Here is a 20,098-nt window from a genome sequence, read left to right on the forward strand (position 1 = left end):
TTGTTGGTTTTTTGTTGTTGCGTTTTAGGAGTTCTCTATGTATTTTGGATGTTAACCCCTTAGCATATATGATTTGCAAATATTTTCTCCTATTCTGTGAGTTGTCTTTTTTCTCTGTTGATAGTGTCTTTTGATGCACAAAAGATTTTAATTTTCATGAATTTATTGCCCAAATCTATGTTAGTAAACCTTAAATATTTAGTATGATAATAGCATAAACTACTGTTTCTTTCCTTCCTGATGTTTTCTGTAACATTCAATTCTTTGTCAGCAATTTAGTTAAAAGGGGACATGGACGTGGAAGGAACTAACCTAAATTGTTCAGTTTTTCTAGTCCCTAGCAACCGTGGATAAACAGGTAATTAAAAAGGGAGTTCAAAGCAATACCTAAAATTAGATTTTTGAAATGTTTGTTTCTCTACCTATACCCTTGAATCTTATGATGAAATATAAGCAAAGGTTAATTGTATGCTTTTTAAGTCATTAATAACAGAAGCATATTAAGTAAGTATAATAGAGGGGTTATTGTACTAGATTTTGGAATTAAATAGAAATGGGTTCAAATAGTAGCTCTGACACTGACCAGCTGTGTGAGCTTGGATAAGTAATTTAAACTTGGTAACCCTTAGTTTCCTGAGCCATAAAAAGAAGATAATATCTTCCTTATAGTATTACCGTGAGGAACAAATGACATAAAATAATTATGTAAAGCATCAATCCCATTGTTGCCCTTGTCATTTTTTTTTCCTGAGGGCAGAGACCAAGTCTTATTTACCATTGTATTCCCTGGTACCTAGGTTGCCTGCTCACAGTTTAAGAAAAGTGAACAGAATTTCAAATGTATTTAATCATCATTAGATTTCACTGAGAACTGGTAGGATATGAGATTCATTCAATCTGGTTGCATCAAAGTAGCCTCTGTTTTGTATGCTGGGGGCTAGCCAATATCATTGACTCTTTGCTGTACTCCCTATTGAAGAACATGAGGAAATAAACAGTGCTCTTCAAAAGCCTTCTCATGAGCCAAGAAACTGTGGTATGCGGCCTTTCTTAGCTAAAGTGATTCATCTGGTCAAGGTTAAAGAAACTATAATTCCCTGACAGAAGCAAGAGTGATGCCCCATAGTCACTGGTAGGAATCATAATGTCAATTAATTGCAAGTCCTTAAGAACTCCATATGCCAGACTACTTGAAGAAGGCTTTCTACTCAGAGTGATGAAGTAATGTTGCTCAAGGACATTCAGTCTAAGTAGGTGAAGACAGAAGGAATGCTCACCTCCTGAGCACTGAAGCCCAGAGAGAGGCTAGGAAAAGAGGTATCTCTTGTCCCATCCTTGAGAGTTAATCAGATAGGTATGGAGGTTGAGAAGGTTCATAATGTGCTGTGAGAAAGATGCATGAGTCTCTCTGGTATTCAGTGCATCCAAGCAGTTTACTTGGGTAAGGGGATTGGCTCAACCATGGGAAGAGAGTCAAAGGCTGACCAGAGAAGAACGGGGTTGTCCTAGCCCTTGTCCTTTAGAACCTCTGTGCTCTAAAATGAACTTGAGCCCATGACCCAGATTTGGCTGTGGCCAGAGACTGTTAGCAGAGAATATTGTTTAAAAAAATATTAATAAACAGAAAATAATTAAGTAGAGTTGGGAGACCAAAAGGGGGAGTTCTCACACCCTGTGACCATTGCAGAGCCCAACAGGAAGAAGAAAGACTCCTCTTCTTTCCTGGCAAAGGACTCAGCCAATGAAAAGTCATAGACTTTTTGTTTACCATAGCTTCCCCCCACTCCAGTTTTATTTTTTCCTTTATAAAATCTTCTTCCCTTGCTGTGGGAGGACTTGCATGTGACTCGCCATGGTTGCAGACCCCAAATTGCAATTCTTTGCTGATCCCGAATAAACCCATCCTTGCTGGAGAACTAACTGGCACTCTGTTTTGGTCAATGATACCAAACAGGCTATGTAGTCAGAGGCTAAGAGGAGTTAACAGGAAGGGAAAAGTAGTCTTGAAAAGTGGAATTACCAACCTATAAGGAATCATATCAATGAGCATCTTGCTGTTTTCTGTGTCCACGTTTACCTTGTTTGCAAATGCAGCGAACCCAAGAATCTGTAGGGGTTTAAAAAGAAAAGGCATGTGATCATCTAAATATTATGCATTGCTTCCAAGAGCAGAGGTGCCCATAGCCTCTGGCAGCACAGGGAATGCAATACGTGGCAGTCCCTATACATGAAGGTTGGAGAAAGAGGCAGTGCCAGTTCAGTGGAACAACAAAGGCAGAAGTCCTCCCCAACACTTTTGGTTCCCTGAACTCTTTTTAGCACTGTAACCAGAATGAAAAACAACTTCAGGCTTGGTCTCTGACATAGTAATAGGAAAAAATGGTTGCCCTAGACTTCTCTTTCCTCACCAACTTTAAATATCTGGATCAAGTATAAACATGTTTTCAGATAATAGCTGTAACCAAGGCCTCAGTTTTAAAAGTTTTAAAATCTAGGTACACTGTCCCAATACAAGTAAGCCCTCTGGGGGATTGTTGAGGTATATTGATAATCATTAATAAGCATTAATAAGATGGAGCAGCATTTGATAGCACACACGAAAAATTGCTTTAGCAAAGCAATTACTTGCTTTCTTTTTTCTCCTTTCATTTCCTTCTGAAATACCAAGTCTCCCTTCCATTTCTAATGTCTGTTAGAGGGAAAATAGACAAGCTAGCAGCTGTTACACCTTATAAAGACCTCACACCAAAGCAAATTAAAGCAGAGACAAGAGAACTCAATGCCCATTTAAAAATAATAATATATAGTTGCTTTACCCCATTATCCCTACTAACACATAAATCTTTTCCCAGCATCTACTCTAAGAGCTCAGCTAGACACTGAGCAGGATAGCAGTTGGTTTACCTGTGATGCTGTGTTCAGATGACGACCCCTAGGAAGCCTACAGATCAGAATGGAAGGAAGATCTGGATCAACAGAAAAGTTGTGATCTTTATATAGTTAAGGGACAGGAAGTGTGGCAAGTGGCCAAGAAACTCTTTCATTTCCAGTATAAAGGTTACACTTGCTCATTAAGGAAAATAGAGAAAATATGAAAAATTTAAAAGCAGAAATAAGTCATCCAAAGATAACTACTATTGATGCTTTTTTTTGGTGTTTGCTATACAGCTTAAATATACACATATACAAATACACACATACACATACATTAATTATGAACGTACAGTATGTACAATTTCTTATATCTATGAAACTCTTGAATTATTTGTCAGTTTATTTTACCTGGATCCCAAATATTGCCTTGAAATTTTCCCTTAATATTTGAGACTACCATCTAAAGGATAGACGGCTGGGTATGTGCAGTTTCCTCCAGCACAACCTTTTTTTTTGGCTGCATTGGGTCTTCGTTGCTGCACACAGGCTTTCTCTAGTTGCGGCGAGCGGGGGCTACTCTTTGTTGTGGTGCGCAGTCTTCTTATTGTGGTGGCTTCTCTTGTGTGGAGCACGGGCTTTAGGCACGCAGGCTTCAGTAGTTGTGGCATGCGGGCTCAGTAGTTGTGGTTCGCGGGCTCTAGAGCACAGGCTCAGTAGTTGTGGTGCACGGGCTTAGTTGCTCCACAGCATGTGGGACCTTCCCCGACCAGGGCTTGAACCCATGTTCCCTGCATTGGCAGGCGGATTCTTAAGCACTGTGCCACCAGGGAAGCCCATCTCCAGCACATCTTAGTTTCACAGTAGTTTCTTATGGGGTGTTGTGAAAAGCTTTTCACCCGCTACACCATAGCAGCTCTCATCCTCCCTCTCCTACTTTCCTCATTTCCAAGGGAAACATGGAGGTCTTTTTCCAATTCTAAACTACATCTCTAATCCCTGCTATATAGTAGAAAATGTTCCCAATCACTTGACTTGACATGTGTATAAGTAGTGTATTGCAGGCTTCAATAACCTTTGAGGATAAATCAGGTCACAAAAAAGTTTAATGTCTAATTTGCAATAATTCTAAGTCTCCACCTACATTTGTTGCTGGACCTCAGTTTATTTCTCCACTTCACTTCATGGTGCATCCTAATTATTTATAGCATTCCCCAAAGGAATGTCTTAACTATGGCTCACAAACCAATCTGTCAGCCATAGTCAACCCACAGCATCCTCTATACTCTTACTCCTCTCCTTTCCTAATAACCCAGGTTAATGTTATTGCCTTTGAGGTTGCTTAAAGGAACATCACTATGATCCCTGCTGCTGATGTCTCTTAAAAGAGGGTTGATTTGTGACAACATGGATGGACCTTGAGGGCATTATGCTAAGTGAAATAAGCTAGACAGAGAAAGACAAATACTGCATGGTATCACTTATACGTGGAATCTAAAACAAAAAAGAAAACAGTCACGCTCATAGAAACAGAGAGTAGAAAAGTGGTTGCCAGGGACTGAGGGATGGGGGAATTGAGAAAGGTTGGTAAAACAGTGCAACCTTTCAGCTACAAGATGAATAAGGTCTGAGGATCTAACGTAAAACATGGTGATTATAGTTGATAACATTTTATCATATACTTAAAAATTGCTAAGAGAGTAGAACTTAAATGTTCTCACCAAAAAAAAAAAAAAAAGATAAATATATGGGGTATGGATGTGTTAATTAACTAGATGGGGGAAATCCTTTCACAATATATATCTGTATCAAATCATCATGATGCACACTTTAAATATCTTATAATTTTATACCTGAGTAAAGCTGGAATCAAAGAGAGAAACAGAGATAGAAACAGAGAGAGCGCGCTGATGTCTGTGTCACAGATGCCATCTGCTGGTGACTCCAAAGCCTCAGCCTCCTAAAAGCCAGAGTTGTACTTGGTTCCAAGAGAAGGAGAGGTTGCCTCTGACTCCACTCCCCAAACTCCATATGCACATTGTTCCCTGGGCTCTAGGGCCCCACTATTTGTATACAGTGTTTTGGAAGGTCTTTTGTAAAAGCAGCCATTCAGCTTTTGGCCTTTATGAATTGATAGCTTTTTAACTACTCCAAGGAAGAAAGGATATGCACCTCCACAAGAAGTAGACAACAGTTATAAGACAGAGCTTGGTCTCAGTTTCCAAAGCAATTCCTATACTCTTTCAATCATGAAGAGTATGGACCTGGATTAGTTAGCATAGAATATGTTATACTGTGGCAATATACAAACCATGAGATCTTAGTGTCCTAGCACTTGAAAGTTATTTTTTTACCCACACAAAGTCCACTGTGGGTCAGTGTCTCTGCAGGACAGCTTTTTTGCAAATAGTGCCTTGGGGATCCAGGCTAATTCTTCCTGGAGACTCTATCACCTCAACATATAGCCCCTATGATTACTACAGCAGGGGAAGAAGGAACATTGGGAACTCATGCCTATTCGCCTATGCTTTAGCCCCAAAGTTGCATGGTCCTGCCTAACTACAAGGGCAGCTGGGAAATATAGGGGTGCACACAGTGAACTTTAATTATCTCCATCACAGAACACTTCTTAAAGGGAAAGTAATGCTCATGGACACCCAAAGATTTATTGATCCTTGTAAGAGAAATGATGACTCCAAAAACCTAAGCTTTATTTATGAAAATCTCTTTAGTATTGTAAAAATGTTAACTGCAAAAGATAAATTTTATCAGATTTCTTTTTCTTTTTCTTTTTTGGCCGCGCCACGTAGCTTGTGGGATCTTAGTTCCCTGGACCAGGGATTGAACCCACGCCCTCCTCAGTGAAAGCGTGGAGTCCTAATCAGTGGACCACCAGGGAATTCCCCCAGATTTCTTAAAACAAACAAGAAATGTCATCTTTAGACAACATTTTTTAAATATTCTTGAAAGAAAACAATCATATTGATTTAGTTTAACATTTCCCCTGATCTAAAGAAAAAGATGTTTAAAAAACCTAGGACATATACATGAACACACACCTTCCCCAGCAGCCCCTCCTCCCCAAACCCAGCTCTGCCACTTAGTGACATGGGTTAGTTTTCATTTAACATCTCATCTCCCTCAATTTCTTTACTGTAGCATAGGGAGAATGAAAGGAGGCTGAATAACAGTGTGGTTGCTGCTATACTAAAATAGAAATGAAACCTCTACATAAAAGAATACAGAAATTCATCAACACTGAGCATAGGCCTGTCATGTATTTGTTTGAAAGAGGAAAGGTGAGAATAACTGAAAGTACAGGAATATCAATTGTAGTTGACTTTGGATAGTGCAGCTATAGGAATTTCTTTTCCTCCTTCTTTTTTTTTCTTTCTGTTTTTCAAAATTGCTAGAATTCCCTGGCGGTCCAGTGGTTAGGACGCCATGCTTCCATTGCTGGGGACCTGGGTTTGATTCCTAGTCAGGGAACTAAGATCCCACAAGCCACTTGGCATGGCCAAAAAAAAATTGCTAGAATGAGCCTGTATTACTGTCATAATGGAAAAAAAAAAACACCCTATTTTTCAAATAGTATGAAAAAGAGGCAGTAGATAAAAGTCCTTTGAAAAATAAGCATGTTTAAAAATATATAAGCTAATTAAATGTATGTATTCAGCTTTGTCACAATTCAACATACACTTTTTTTTTTGCGGTATGCAGGCCTCTCACTGTTGCGGCCTCTCCCGTTGTGGAGCACAGGCTCCGGACGCGCAGGCTCAGCGGCCATGGCTCACGGACCCAGCTGCTCCGCAGCACGTGGGATCTTCCCGGACCACGGCACGAACTCATGTCCCCTACATCGGCAGGCGGACTCTCAACCACTGCGCCACCAGGGAAGCCCTCAACAAACATTTTAAAAATATTATTTTTACAATTCTCCTATGAACATTTCCCTTGCGACGTTACTTGCTTTTAATTTAATTTAAAAAATACATATTTTAAATGATCTGAACCATGAGTTTGGAGTATCAAAACACTTACCAGAAACATCCCACCTACACCAAAAGACAGATCATCCAGACAGAAAATTAATAAGGAAACAAAAGCCTTAAATGACACATTAGACCAGACAGACTTAATTGATATTTATAGAACATTCCATCCAAAAGCAGCAGAATACACTTTCTTCTCAAGTGTACATGGAACATTCTCTAGGATAGATCACATCTTTGCTCACAAATCAAGCCTCAGTAAATTTAAGAAAATTGAAATCATATCAACCATCTTTTCCAACCACAATGCTATGAGATTAGAAATCAATTATGGAAAAAAACTGTAAAGAACACAAACACATGGAGGCTAAACAATATGCTACTAAATAACCAATGGATCATGGAAGAAATCAAAGAGGAAATCAAAAAACACCGAGAAAAAAATGACAATGAAAACACGATGACCCAAAACATCTGGGATGCAGCAAAAGAGATTCTAAGAGGGAAGTTTATAGTAATACAATACTACCTCAATAAACAAAAAGCTCAAATAAACAATCTAACCCTACACCTAAAGGAATTAGAGAAAGAGGAACAAACAAAACCCAAAGTTAGTAGAAGGAAAGAAATCATAAAGATCAGAGCAGAAATAAATGAAATAGAAATGAAGAAAACAATAGCAAAGATCAATGAAACTAAAATCTGGTTCTGGGCTTCCCTAGTGGCGCAGTGGTTGAGAGTCCGCTTGCCGATGCAGGGGACACGGGTTCGTGCCCCAGTCCGGGAGGATCCCACATGCCATGGAGCGGCTGGGCCCGTGAGCCATGGCCACTAAGCCTGCGTGTCTGGAGACTGTGCTCCGCAGTGGGAGAGGCCACAACAGTGAGAGGCCCGCATACCGCAAAAAAAAAAAAAAAAGCTGGTTCTTTGAGAAGATCAACAAAACTGATAAACCATTAGCCAGACTCATCAAGAAAAAAAGGGAGAGGACTCAAATCAATAAAAATTAGAAATGAAAAAGGAAAAGTAACAACTGACACTGCAGAAATACAAAGGATCATAAGAGACTACTACAAGCAACTCTATGCCAATAAAATGGACAACCTGGAAGAAATGGACAAATTCTTAGAAAGGTACAACCTTCCAAGACTGAACCAGGAAGAAATAGAAAATATGAACAGACCAATCACAAGTAACGAAATTGAAACTGTGATTAAAAATCTTCCAACAAATAAAAGTCCAGGACCAGATGGCTTCACAGGTGAATTCTATCAAGCATTTAGAGAAAAGCTAACACCTATCCTTCTCAAACTTTTCCAAAAAATTGAAGAGGGAGGAACACTCCCAAGCTCATTCTATGAGGCCATCATCACCCTAATACCAAAACCAGACAAAGATATCACAAAAAAAGAAAATTACAGGCCAATATCACTGATGAACATAGATGCAAAAATCTTCAACAAAATACAAGCAAACAGAATCCAACAACACATTAAAAGGATCATACACCATGATCAAGTCAGATTTACCCCAGGGATGTAAGGATTCTTCAATATACACAAATCAATCAATGTGATACACCACATTAACAAACTGAAGAATAAAAACCATGTGATCATCTCAATAGATGCAGAAAAAGCTTTTGACAAAATTCAACACCCATCTATGATAAAAACTCTCCAGAAAGTGGGCATAGAGGGAACCTACCTCAACATAATAAAGGTCATGTATGACAAGTACACAGCTAACATCACTCTTAATGGTGAAAAACTGAAAGCATTTCCTCTAAGATCAGGAACAAGACAAGGATGTCCACTCTTGCCACTATTATTCAACATAGTTTTGGAAGTCCTGGCCACGGCAATCAGAGAAGAAAAAGAAATAAAAGGAATCCAAATGGGAAAAGAAGAAGTAAAACTGTCACTGTTTGCAGATGACTTGATACTATACACAGAAAATCCTCAAGAGGCCACCAGAAAACTACTAGAGCTTATCAGTGAATCTGGTAAAGTTGTAGGATACAAAATCAATACACAGAAATCTCTTGCATTCCTATATACTAACAATGAAAGGTTAGAAAGAGAAATTAAGGAAACAATCTCATTTATCACCACAACAAAAAGAATAATACCTAGGAATAAACCTACCTAAGGAGACAAAAGACCTGTACTCAGAAAACTATAGGATACTGATTAAAGAAATCAAAGACAACACTAACGGATGGAGAAACATACTATGTTCTTGGATTGGAAGGATCAATACTGTGAAAATGACTATACTAACCAAAGCAATCTACATGTTCAATGCAATCCCTATCAAATTACCAATAGCAATTTTCCAGAATTAGAACAAAAATTTTTACAATTTGTATGGAAACACTAAAGGCCCCAAATAGCCAAAGCAATCTTGAGGGAAAAAATCGGAGCTGGAGGAATCAGACTCCCTGACTTCAGACTATACTACAAAGCTACAGTAATCAAGACAATATAGTACTGGCACAAAAACAGAAATATAGATCAATGGAACAGGATAGAAAGCCCAGAGATAAACCCACACACCTTCGGTCACCTAATCTATGACAAAGCAGGCAAGAATATACAATAGAGAAAAGACAGTCCCTTCAATAAGTGGTGCTGGGAAAACTGGACAGCTACATGTAAAAGAATAACATTAGAATACTCCCTAACACCATACACAAAAATAAACTCAAAATGGATTAAAGACCTAAATGTAAGGCTGGACACTATAAAACTCTTAAAGGAAAATATAGGCAGAACACTCTCTGACATATTTGTCAAATGTCAAATTATGTCAAAACACAATTTGACATAAATTGCTGCAAGATTTTTTGACCCACCTCCTAGAGTAATGAAAATAAAAACAAAAATAAACAAATGGGACCTAATGAAACTTAAAAGCTTTTGCACAGCAAAGGAAATGATAAATAAAACAAAAAGACATCCAAGAGGATGGAAGAAAATATTTGACAAAGCAACCATCAAGGGATTAATCTCCAAAATATACAAACAGGGCTTCCCTGGTGGCGCAGGGGTTGAGAGTCCGCCTGCCGATGCAGGGGACACGGGTTTGTGCCCCAGTCCGGGAGGATCCCACATGCCGCGGAGCGGCTGGGCCCGTGAGCCATGGCCGCTGAGCCTGCGCGTCCGGAGCCTGTGCTCCGCAATGGGAGAGGCCACAACAGTGAGAGGCCCACATACCGAAAAAAAAAAAAAAAAAAGAAATACAAAATATACAAACAGCTCATGCAGCTCAATATCAAAAAAAACAACTCAATGAAAAAATGGGCAGAAGACCTAAATAGACATTTCTCCAAAGAAGACATACAAATGGCCAACAAACACATGAAAACATGCTCAACATCACTAATCATTAGAGAAATGCAAATCAAAACTACAGTGAGGTATCACCTCACACTGGTCAGAATGGCCATCATCAAAAAATCTATAAATGATAAATGCAGGAGAGGATGTGGAGAAAAGGGAACCCTCCTACACTGTTGGTGGGAATGTAAACTGGTACAACCACTATGGAGAACAGTATGGAGTTTCCTCAAAAAACTAAAACTAGAATTACCATATGACCCAGCAATCCCACTCCTGGGCATATACTGGGAGAAAACCATAATTCAAAAAGATACATGTACCCCAATGTTCATTGCAGCACTATTTACAATAGCCAGGACATGGAAGCAACCTAAATGTCCATCCACAGAGGAATGGATAAAGAAGATGTGGTACCTATATACAATGGAATATTACTCAGCCATAAAAAGGAATGAAATAATGCCATTTGCAGAGACGTGGATAGACCTAGAGACTGTCATACAGAGTGAAGTAAGTCAGAAAGAGAAAAACAAATATGGTATATTAACACATATATGTGGAATGTAGAAAAATGATACAGATGAACCAGTTTTCAAAGCAGAAATAGACACTGATGTAGAGAAAAAACTTATGGATACCAACGGGGGAAGGGGGATGGGATGAATTGGGAGATTGGGATTGACTTATATACACTACTATGTATAAAATAGACAACTAATGAAAACCTACTGTATAGCACAGGGAACTCTACTCAGTGCTCTGTGGTGACCTAAATGGGAAGGAAATCTAAAAAAGAGGGGATATATGTATACGTATAACTGATTCACTTTGCTGTACAGCAGAAACTAATACAACATTGTAAAGCAACTATACTCCAATAAAAAGCAAAACAAAACAAAACAAAATGAAAACACCTACCAGAAAAATTTCCATGGGAAACTTGATGGGGTACTGATTGTAGGAAATTCTGATACATTTGTTGATTCTCAGAGCAACAATAGCAGTTAGAAATAGTAAGATGCTGGTGGAATTAGCTTTGGGGAGACCTATACAGTAGTTAATTATGTTCTGAAAGAAAACAAAATTACAGAGGCTTAGAAAGGGATGTGATAACTGCCTAAATCTAGAAAATGACACTCTTTCTAAATTAGTTGAAAAGGAAGTCCCTAGGCAGTGTTGCTGGGCACAGAGGTCTTTATGAGCATTCCTAGAACAGTGAGAGCAAGTAGGTGGATACATATTTTTTAATTGAAAACAATATATTAAAAGACTATAATGTCCAGTAAGAAGATAATACACTTTCTATGTTTCAGTGTAGTGGAAAGGACCCAGGAGTTATGTTTATTAGCCTATTCTTTATCAATTTTCCCAGACCATGTATGTTTAGCTTGGCTCCTAGGACATGCTTGCATTCAGGGACTACTTTGCATTTTATATTCTGTATATATTATGTTTTAGGATATATGTCTTTCAGGAGGCATGTAACGGGAAGAAGTATGATAATACAGTATCTCAAAGACCAAATTTTAATATAACTCACGTTGGTTTAAAAGGCTGGGGTGAAATGGTTAATGCAACTGGGAACATGGTCCAACTGGCATCTGCAATTAATCAAGTCTGTAAATCTAGAAGAGGTGAAATTATTTCTAGGACTCTCTTGACCCAGCTGCCTATGCAGGAGTCTCTCCACTTGGGTCTACTTTTTTGGAGGCAAGGGGAGGGGCATTTGTAAGTCTAGGTGAGGGTAGAAGTTACTCACATAGAAGAAGGAGATGGGACCAGAATGGAAACTAATCATAATCCCGAAGATGCAGGTCAACTGGGACAGCATAATGTGTAGTGCCGTGGCAGCCAGGTAAGCACTGATTGCAGCCTCCGGAATGTAAGTGATAATGAAGCCAAAACCTAACATGCCCATTGATAGCTGTAGGGGGTTCAGATGGAAAAGAAAACCAGAGTGAGGAGGAATGTCATCAAACCAGCAATGTCACCAATTAGGCAAACTCCAGAGGGGTTCCAAAAAAAAAGTTAAGTTAGGCCCCTTTGATAACTCTTGTTCCTCTTTCCCTAATCAACTGAAATTGATGAGCTAAGGTAGGTCCTTGGTGTTGATTCAGAGGTTTCCTACAGACATAAGACCACACTCCTTTCTTCACGAGTTCATAAGCTTAAGTTCTTACTCTAGAATCTACTGACCTTGTTGATGTGGGGTTAACAGTGACAAAGTGATCAGAACAAGACCTTGCCTTTTCAAAGCCCTTTTCACTAGAAGCTTTGATAGCCCTCTTCATGAGAGGTTAATATCCCTGTGAGGAATGCAGCTTTTCGCAAAGGAAAATATTAAAACAAACTGGGGGGCTTCCCTGGTGGCGCAGTGGTTGAGAGTCCACCTGCCAATGCAGGGGACACGGGTTCGTGCCCCGGTCCGGGAAGATCCCACATGCCATGGAGCGGCTGGGCCCGTGAGCCATGGCTGCTGAGCCTGTGCGTCCGGAGCCTGTGCTCCACAACGGGAGAGGCCACAACAGTGAGAGGCCCGCGTACCGCAAATAAAAAAAAAAAAAAAAACTGGGTTCCAGCTTAAACTTTCTGGCCTTTGACACTTATCTTTATGAAGAATGATTAAGCTGAATTTATGTCTTCAGAATTATACATAAATACATGTATGATATAGCATTTTACATGTACACATGCATATACATGTAAATATATTTTTAAAATGTTATGTAATAAACAAGCAAAGCATCTAAAAGGATAGATGCCAAACTATTAACAGAAGTTACCTTTGGGGAATGGGATTAAAAGTTTGGGGCAATATTTGTAATTTATACACTTTTTTATTATTTGAGATTTTTTGCAATATACATGTTCATCTTTTATAATAAAAAAAAATTGTAAAATTATGGATAGGGTGTGAGCCTCAACCCTCTTAAGAGGGTAGGTTAAGAAAAATGACACAGCCCAATGAAGAAGATGGGGAAAGAAAAACAAAAGTCGTGAAGTCTTCTATTGTCACTGCTTCATCTTCCACTGCACTAGGAACTCTCAGAAAACAAACTTGGAAGAATAAATCTAGTAGCTTTAAAAGCTTTTTGTTTCAAAGCTTTCAGTTAGCTGGGCAGTTGGTCTCCCTTAATGTCCTGTCATTACTGCCCAATATGCTCCTTTACTCTAGTCAGGCCAGTCTGCTTCCTGTCATTAGTGTGGCTGGCTGATTTTTACTTCTGTGCTTATGCCCAAACCCCTCTGCCATCTCTTTGCCAATCCATGTTTATCATCTCTTTCAAAAGCTCAATGAAACTTCTCTTCTTCAGGAGGTGTGGTGCAAACAGCATGATTCCTGGGGATGGAGAACTTGGCTTCAATGCTGGCTCTACTTCTCACTGCCTGAGTGAGTTTGGGCAAGTTTATTAAACTCTCCAAACCTCAGTCTCCTCACCTATAGAATGAATAATACCCAACATGCAGTGTTTTGTATGGATTACACTACATAATTCACGTAAAACACTTAGCTCAAATCTGAAAATAGTGACAGATGCAAATATGTACCATTCTTTCTTCATGCCATCCCTTCCTTCCACCTTGTAAATGGAAAATATCTATAATTAACCATAGAACTCTTCCTTACCCAGCTGTAATGTGGCATCAGAATCTGATGTTAATGTAATTTTCTAGGCATCAATTGTCAGTCAGAATTGGTCTGTGACATGAAACCTATCTGCCATCCTTATTGAAAACAAGTACAGACAGTTCCCAAATTACAATGGTTCTAACATTTTTTTCAACTTTACGATGGTGCAAAAGCATATGCATTCAGTAGAAACCGTACTTTGAATTTTGATTTTTTTTTTCTGGGCTAGCCATATGCTGTATGATACTCTTGTAATGCCGGGCAGTGGCAGTGAGCGACAGCTCTTAGTCAGCCAAACAATCATGAGGGTAAACCACTGATACACTTATAACTATTCTGTACTCAGACAGCCATTCTGTTTTTCACCTTTAGTACAGTATTCAACAAATTACATGAGATATTCAGCACTTTATTATAAAATAGATAATGTGTTAGATGATTTTGCCCAAGTGTAGTCTAATGTAAGTGTTCTGAGCATGTTTAAGGTAGGCCAGGCTAAGCTATGATGTTTGGTAAACTAGGTGTATTAAATGTATTTTCGACTTACAGTATTTTCAACTTACCATGGGTTTATCAGTATGTAACTCCATCATAAGCTGAGGAAGTTCTGTACTAAATGTTTGATGAATGAAGGAAAGGCTCAATAAATGGTTGTTTCCTTCCCAGACAACTCCATCCCAGCTAAAAGTTATTCCTTCACTTCATATTCTTTTTTTTTGGCCACACTGCGCATCATGCGGGATCTTAATTCCCCAACCAGAGATTGAACCCATGCCCTCTGCAGTGGAAGTGTGGACTCTTAACCACTGGACTGCCAGGGAAGTCCCCACTTTATATTCTTTTGACAACAAACTCTTCACTTTTATTAACACTAGTTTTCACTTTAAGATTATCTAGTGCACAGATGCTAGAGGTAGACAAACTGAGCCTGAATCCCAGTTTTGAATCGTACTGGTTATGTGACCTTGGGCAATTCACTTAACCTCTTTATACCTTTATTTCTTTAAAATAAGTACCAGAATAATACCTACCCTCATACAGGGGGGTGTTGTGAGGATCAAATGAGATAAAACATGTAAAGTGCTTTGAATATTGACAGCACATAGCAATAAATGTTAGATATTAATATCTAGTTCAGACTTTTTTTTTAATTTAAACTTTTTATTTTAAATAATTGTAGATTGACATGAAATTGTAAAAAAGCAACACACAGAGATCCGTTTTACCCAGTTACCCCAATGATAACATCTTGCACAACTATAGTATTGATACAATGCCACAATTAGGATACTGACATCAATACAACCAAGTTACAAAATAATTCCATCAGCACAAAGATCCCTCCTGTTGTCCTTTAATAGCCTCTTACCTCTCATCTCTACCTCCAATCTCCATCCTCTGACCTCTACCCATCTTTAATCCCTGGCGACAACTAATCTATTCTTCATTTCTATAATTTTGTCACTTCAAGAATTTTACATAAATGGAATCATCAGTATGTAAACTTTCCAATTTCATTATTTTTGCTCTTTATTATTTCCTTCCTTCTGCTTATTTTGGGTTTAATTTGCTCTTATTTTTCTAGGTTTTGAAGAGGGAGCTTTTATTATTAATTTGAGACATTTTCTTTATTCTACTCTATGCATTTTAGTGCTATAAATTTCCTTTTCAGCACTGCTTTAGCTGTGTTCCAAAAATTTTGGTATGTTTTATTTTCATTTACTTCAAGGTATTTTTTTTAAGATTTAATTTTATTTATTTTTGGCTGCGTTGGGTCTTTGTTGCTGCATGCGGGCTTTCTCTAGTTGCGGCGAGTGGGGGCTATTCTTCATTGTGGTGCACGGGCTTCTCATTGCGGCGGCTTTTCTTGTTACGGAGCATGGGTTCTAGGCACGTGGGCTTCAGTAGTTGCAGCACGTGGGCTCAGTAGTTGTGGCTCGCCAGCCCTAGAGCACAGGCTCAGTAGTTGTGGCACATGGTTTAGTTGCTCCGCAGCACGTGGGATCTTCCTGGACCAGGGATTGAACCCGTGTCCCCTGCAATGGCAGGCAGATTCTTACCCACTGTGCCACCAGGGAAGTCCCTACATCAATGTGTTTTTTAAAAACTTCCCTTGAGATTTCCTACCTGACTTATGGATTATTTAGAAGTATGCTGTTTAGTAGTATCCAGATATTTGGAGACTTTCCTGTTAACTTTTTATTATTGAGTTCTAGTTTGATTCCACTGTGGTCAGAGAACATACTGTTTGATTTCAATTCTTTTAAATTTATTGAGGTTTGTTTTATAGCTCAGGATACAGTCTATCTTGCTGTATGTTCCATGGGTTGTTGAAAAGAATGTGTATTCTGCTGTTATTGGTGGGAGTATTCTGTAAATGTCTCAAATCCTATTGGTGTTGTTGATATTTTGAATTTTATTATATGCTTGCTGATTTTCTGTCTAGTTGTCCAATCAATTGTTGAGCGAGGGGTGTTGAAGTCTCCAACTGTAATTGTGGATTTGTCTATTTCTCCTTTCCAGTTATATCAGTTTTTGCTTCACATATTTTGTAGCTCTGTTGTTTGGTGCATACCTTTGTAGGATTGCTATGTCTTCTTGGTAGACTGATACTTTTATCATTATATAATGTCCCTGTCTACCTCTGGTGATTTTCTTGGCTCTGAAGTCTACTTTATCTGATATTAATATAGCCAATCCTGTTTCCTTTGATTAATATTTGCATGATCTATCTTTCCATTTTTTTACTTTCAACCTGTCTATATTATTATATTTGATGTTTCTTGTAGACAGCATATTTCTAAATATGTCAGTCTCTAACTTTAATGTAAATGTCAATACGTTAGGGCTTACGTCTGCCATTTTCCTGTTTGTTTTCTTTGTTTTTCAACTCTTTATTTTTCCTGATTTCATTGGTTACTTGAACATTTTTTAGAATTTCATTTTGATTTATCTATAGTGTTTTTGAGTGTATCTCTTTGTATAGATTTTAAGTGGTTGTCCTAGGTATTACATTATATATGCATAACTTATCACAGTCTACCGGTGTAAACATTTTACCAGTTTGAGCAAATTATAGAAACTTTACCTCCCTTTATGTTTTTTATAAAAGAATTGTTTTAAGTATTTCTTCCATATTCATTTTGAACCACATCAGACAGTGTTATAATTTTGTTTCAACCATTGAACATAATTTAGAAAACCCAACAAGCAAGGAAAACTACCATATTTATCCATATTTTTCCCTTTCCATTGTTCTTTCTTCCTTCTTGATGTTCCAAGATGCCTTCTTTTATCATTTCCTTTCTGTTTAGAGAACTTCCATTAGCCATTCTTTTAGGGTAGGTCTTGCTGGTGACAAATTCTCTTAGTTTTGCTTCATCTGAGAACGTCTTGGTATCTCCTTCATTCTTTTTTTTTTTAATTAATGTATTTATTTTTGGCTGTGTTGGGTCGTCATTGCTGCATGTAGGCTTTCTCTAGTTGTGGCGAGCGGGGGCTACTCTTTGTTGCGGTATGTGGGCTTCTCATTGTGGTGGCTTCTCTTTGTTGTGGAGCATGGCCTCTAGACATGCAGGCTTCAGTAGTTGTGGCATGTGGGCTCAGTAGTTGTGGCTCGCAGGCTCTAGAGCACAGGCTCAGTAGTTGTGTTGCATGGGCTTAGTAGCTCTGCAGCATGTGGGATCTTCCCGGACCAGGGCTCGAACCTGTGTCGCCTGTATTGGCAGGCGGATTCTTAACCACTGCACCACCAGGGAAATCCCTCTTCTTCATTCTTGAAGGATATTTTCACTGAGGCTATGATTTTGGATTGACAGTTCTTTCAGCAAACAAAAAATATTGTGCAATTTCCTTCTGGTCTCCATGGTTTCTAACAAGAAATCTGCTATCATTTAAATTATTTTCCTCCTGTAGTGAAGTGTTTCTCTCACTGCTTTCAAGATTTTTTTTTCATTGTTTTTAGTTTTCAGAAGTTGACTATGGGGACTTCCCTGGTGGTGCAGTGGTTAAGAATCCACTTGCCAATGCAGGGGACATGGGTTCAAGCCCTGGTCAGAGAAGATCCCACATGCCACGGAGGAACTGAGCCCATGCACCACAACTACTGAGCCTGCACTCTACAGCTCGCAAGCCACAACTATTGAGCTCATGTGGCACAACTGCTGAGCCCACACATCGCAACTACTGAAGCCCACATGCCTAGAGCTCGTGCTCCGCAACAAGAGAAGCCACCGCAATGAGAAGCCTGTGCACCGCAATGAAGAATGGGCCCCACTCGCCACAACTAGAGAAAGCCTGAGCATGGCAACAAAGACCCAATGCAGCCAAAAATTAAAAAAACAAAACAAAACATGATTTGTCTTGATGTGGATTTCTATGGATTTATCTTCTTTGGGTTTTTCCAAGCTTCTTAAATCCGTAGGATTATATTTTTTGCCAAATTTGGGGAGTTTTCAGCTATTATTTCTTCAAATAACTCAGCCCCATCTTTTTTCTCCTCCCTTTCTGGGATGCTTATGACACAAATTTTAGAGCTTTTTTTATAGTCCCATTTGTCCCTGAGGCTCTGTTAATTTTTTTTTCCGTCTATTTTCTCTCTGTTGTTCGGACTGGGTAATTTCTATTGTTCTGTCTTCAAGTTCATTGATTTTTTCCTCTGTCTCCTCCATTTTGCTGTTGAGCCCATCCTTTGAATTTTTAATTTTGGTTACTGTATATTTCAGCTCCAAAATTTTCATTTGGTTCTTCTTTACATCTTCTATTTATTTTTTAAGACTTTCTATTTTTTCACTTGTTTCAAGCATGTTCATAATTGGTTGCTGAAGCGTTTTTAGGATGGCTGCTTTATAATTTATCCCAGATAATTCTGATATCTCTATCAACTCAGTGCTGGCATCTTTTTCTTGTCTTTCTTCATTTAAGTTGAAATGTTCTCAGTTCTTGATATGACAAGTTATTTTCAGTTTAATTGTTGACATTTTGTGTACTATGCTATAAGACTCTGGATCTTATTTAAACCTTCTGTTTTAGCCAGCTTATTTTGATAAACTGCTGGCAGGGGAAGGGGAAGGTGCCACCTTGTTACTGTCTGGTAAGGCAGAAGTCCAGGTTCTCCTCTCAAAATCCTCTCAAAATCCACTGACACTTGAGGCAATAGGGACTCTTCATTTTTGCTGGGAAGGGATGGAAGTTCTGGCTCCCCACTAGGCCTCCCATCCTGGCTGGGAGAGACAGAAATGCCTTTATTTCTCCCTACATCGCCTCCATTGACACTGCTGAAGAGGGGGTTGTCATCATTAATGCTGTGTTGGGTGAAAGATCTGACCCTTCACTAGGCTTTCTCTGACACACCCCAGCAAGGATTAGGAAGGGTGTCTCATTACTGCCCCGTGGAGATGAAAGTCTTGACTCCCTTGACTCCCAGGCCTTCTCTGACAATACCCCAGGTGGCTACCTCATTACAGCTGGGTGAGTGTGGAAGTCTGGGCTCCCTGCTTGGCCTTTGCTGGCATGAGTGGGGATGACACCACAGGTTGTTTTTGTTTTGTTTTGTTTTGTTTTGTTTGGTGTTTGTCTGGAGTAGAGCAGTTATAGGGTAAAAGTTTTCAGTCTTGCTAGTCTTTCCTGGTCCTGTGGCTATAAAGAGCAGACTTTTGTTGGGGCTTTTTTTTGGTCTGCCCGTGTTGGCATTTTGGGTTTCTGGCTTCTTCAGCACCAAGTCTGAGATATATGAGGCAAAGAAGAAAACCCAAGGAATTCACCACTGTGTTGTTCCTTGGGTCTGAGCCAGTTTGTCTTCTTCTCTTCACCTTCCAGAGTCATTTTACGTTTGTTTTGTATATAATTTTCCAAGGTTTTTAGTTTTCTTAGCAGGAGGAATAGGCAAAAGTACATATATTCCATCTTTCTGTAAATGGAATATCTCCTCCTTTATTACATGAAAAAAAATGACACTCAAACAAGGGGAAAGAACTTGTCAAGGCCACTTAGATAATTAATAGGTTGCTGACTTACTGCCTGTTATTTTGTCTTCACCTACAAGATTGAATATTTTAAACACAGGTATTATATCTTTTTATTTTTATTTTTTTAATAAATTTATTTATTTTATTTATTTATTTTTGGCTGCACTGGGTCTTCGTTGCTGCTTGCGGGCTTTCTCTAGTTGCAGCAAGCGGGGGCTACTCTTCGTTGTGGTGCATGGGCTTCTCATTGCAGTGGCTTCTCTTGTTGCAGAGCACGGGCTCTGGGCATGTGGG

General features: G+C 39.0%; 1 protein-coding gene across 1 annotated transcript in view; it reads right to left on the bottom strand.

Annotated features, from left to right (window-relative positions):
- Positions 1–20,098, bottom strand: part of SLC26A8 (solute carrier family 26 member 8) — a 67,387-nt gene that overhangs the window by 26,914 nt on the left and 20,375 nt on the right. The window contains 3 exon segments of the mRNA XM_030870931.2: positions 2,025–2,107; positions 11,126–11,275; positions 11,967–12,131. Coding sequence (XP_030726791.2) covers positions 2,025–2,107; positions 11,126–11,275; positions 11,967–12,131 — 398 coding nt within the window.

This window comes from Globicephala melas, chromosome 11, assembly GCF_963455315.2.
Source record: "Globicephala melas chromosome 11, mGloMel1.2, whole genome shotgun sequence".
Classification (NCBI taxonomy): Eukaryota; Metazoa; Chordata; class Mammalia; order Artiodactyla; family Delphinidae; genus Globicephala; species Globicephala melas.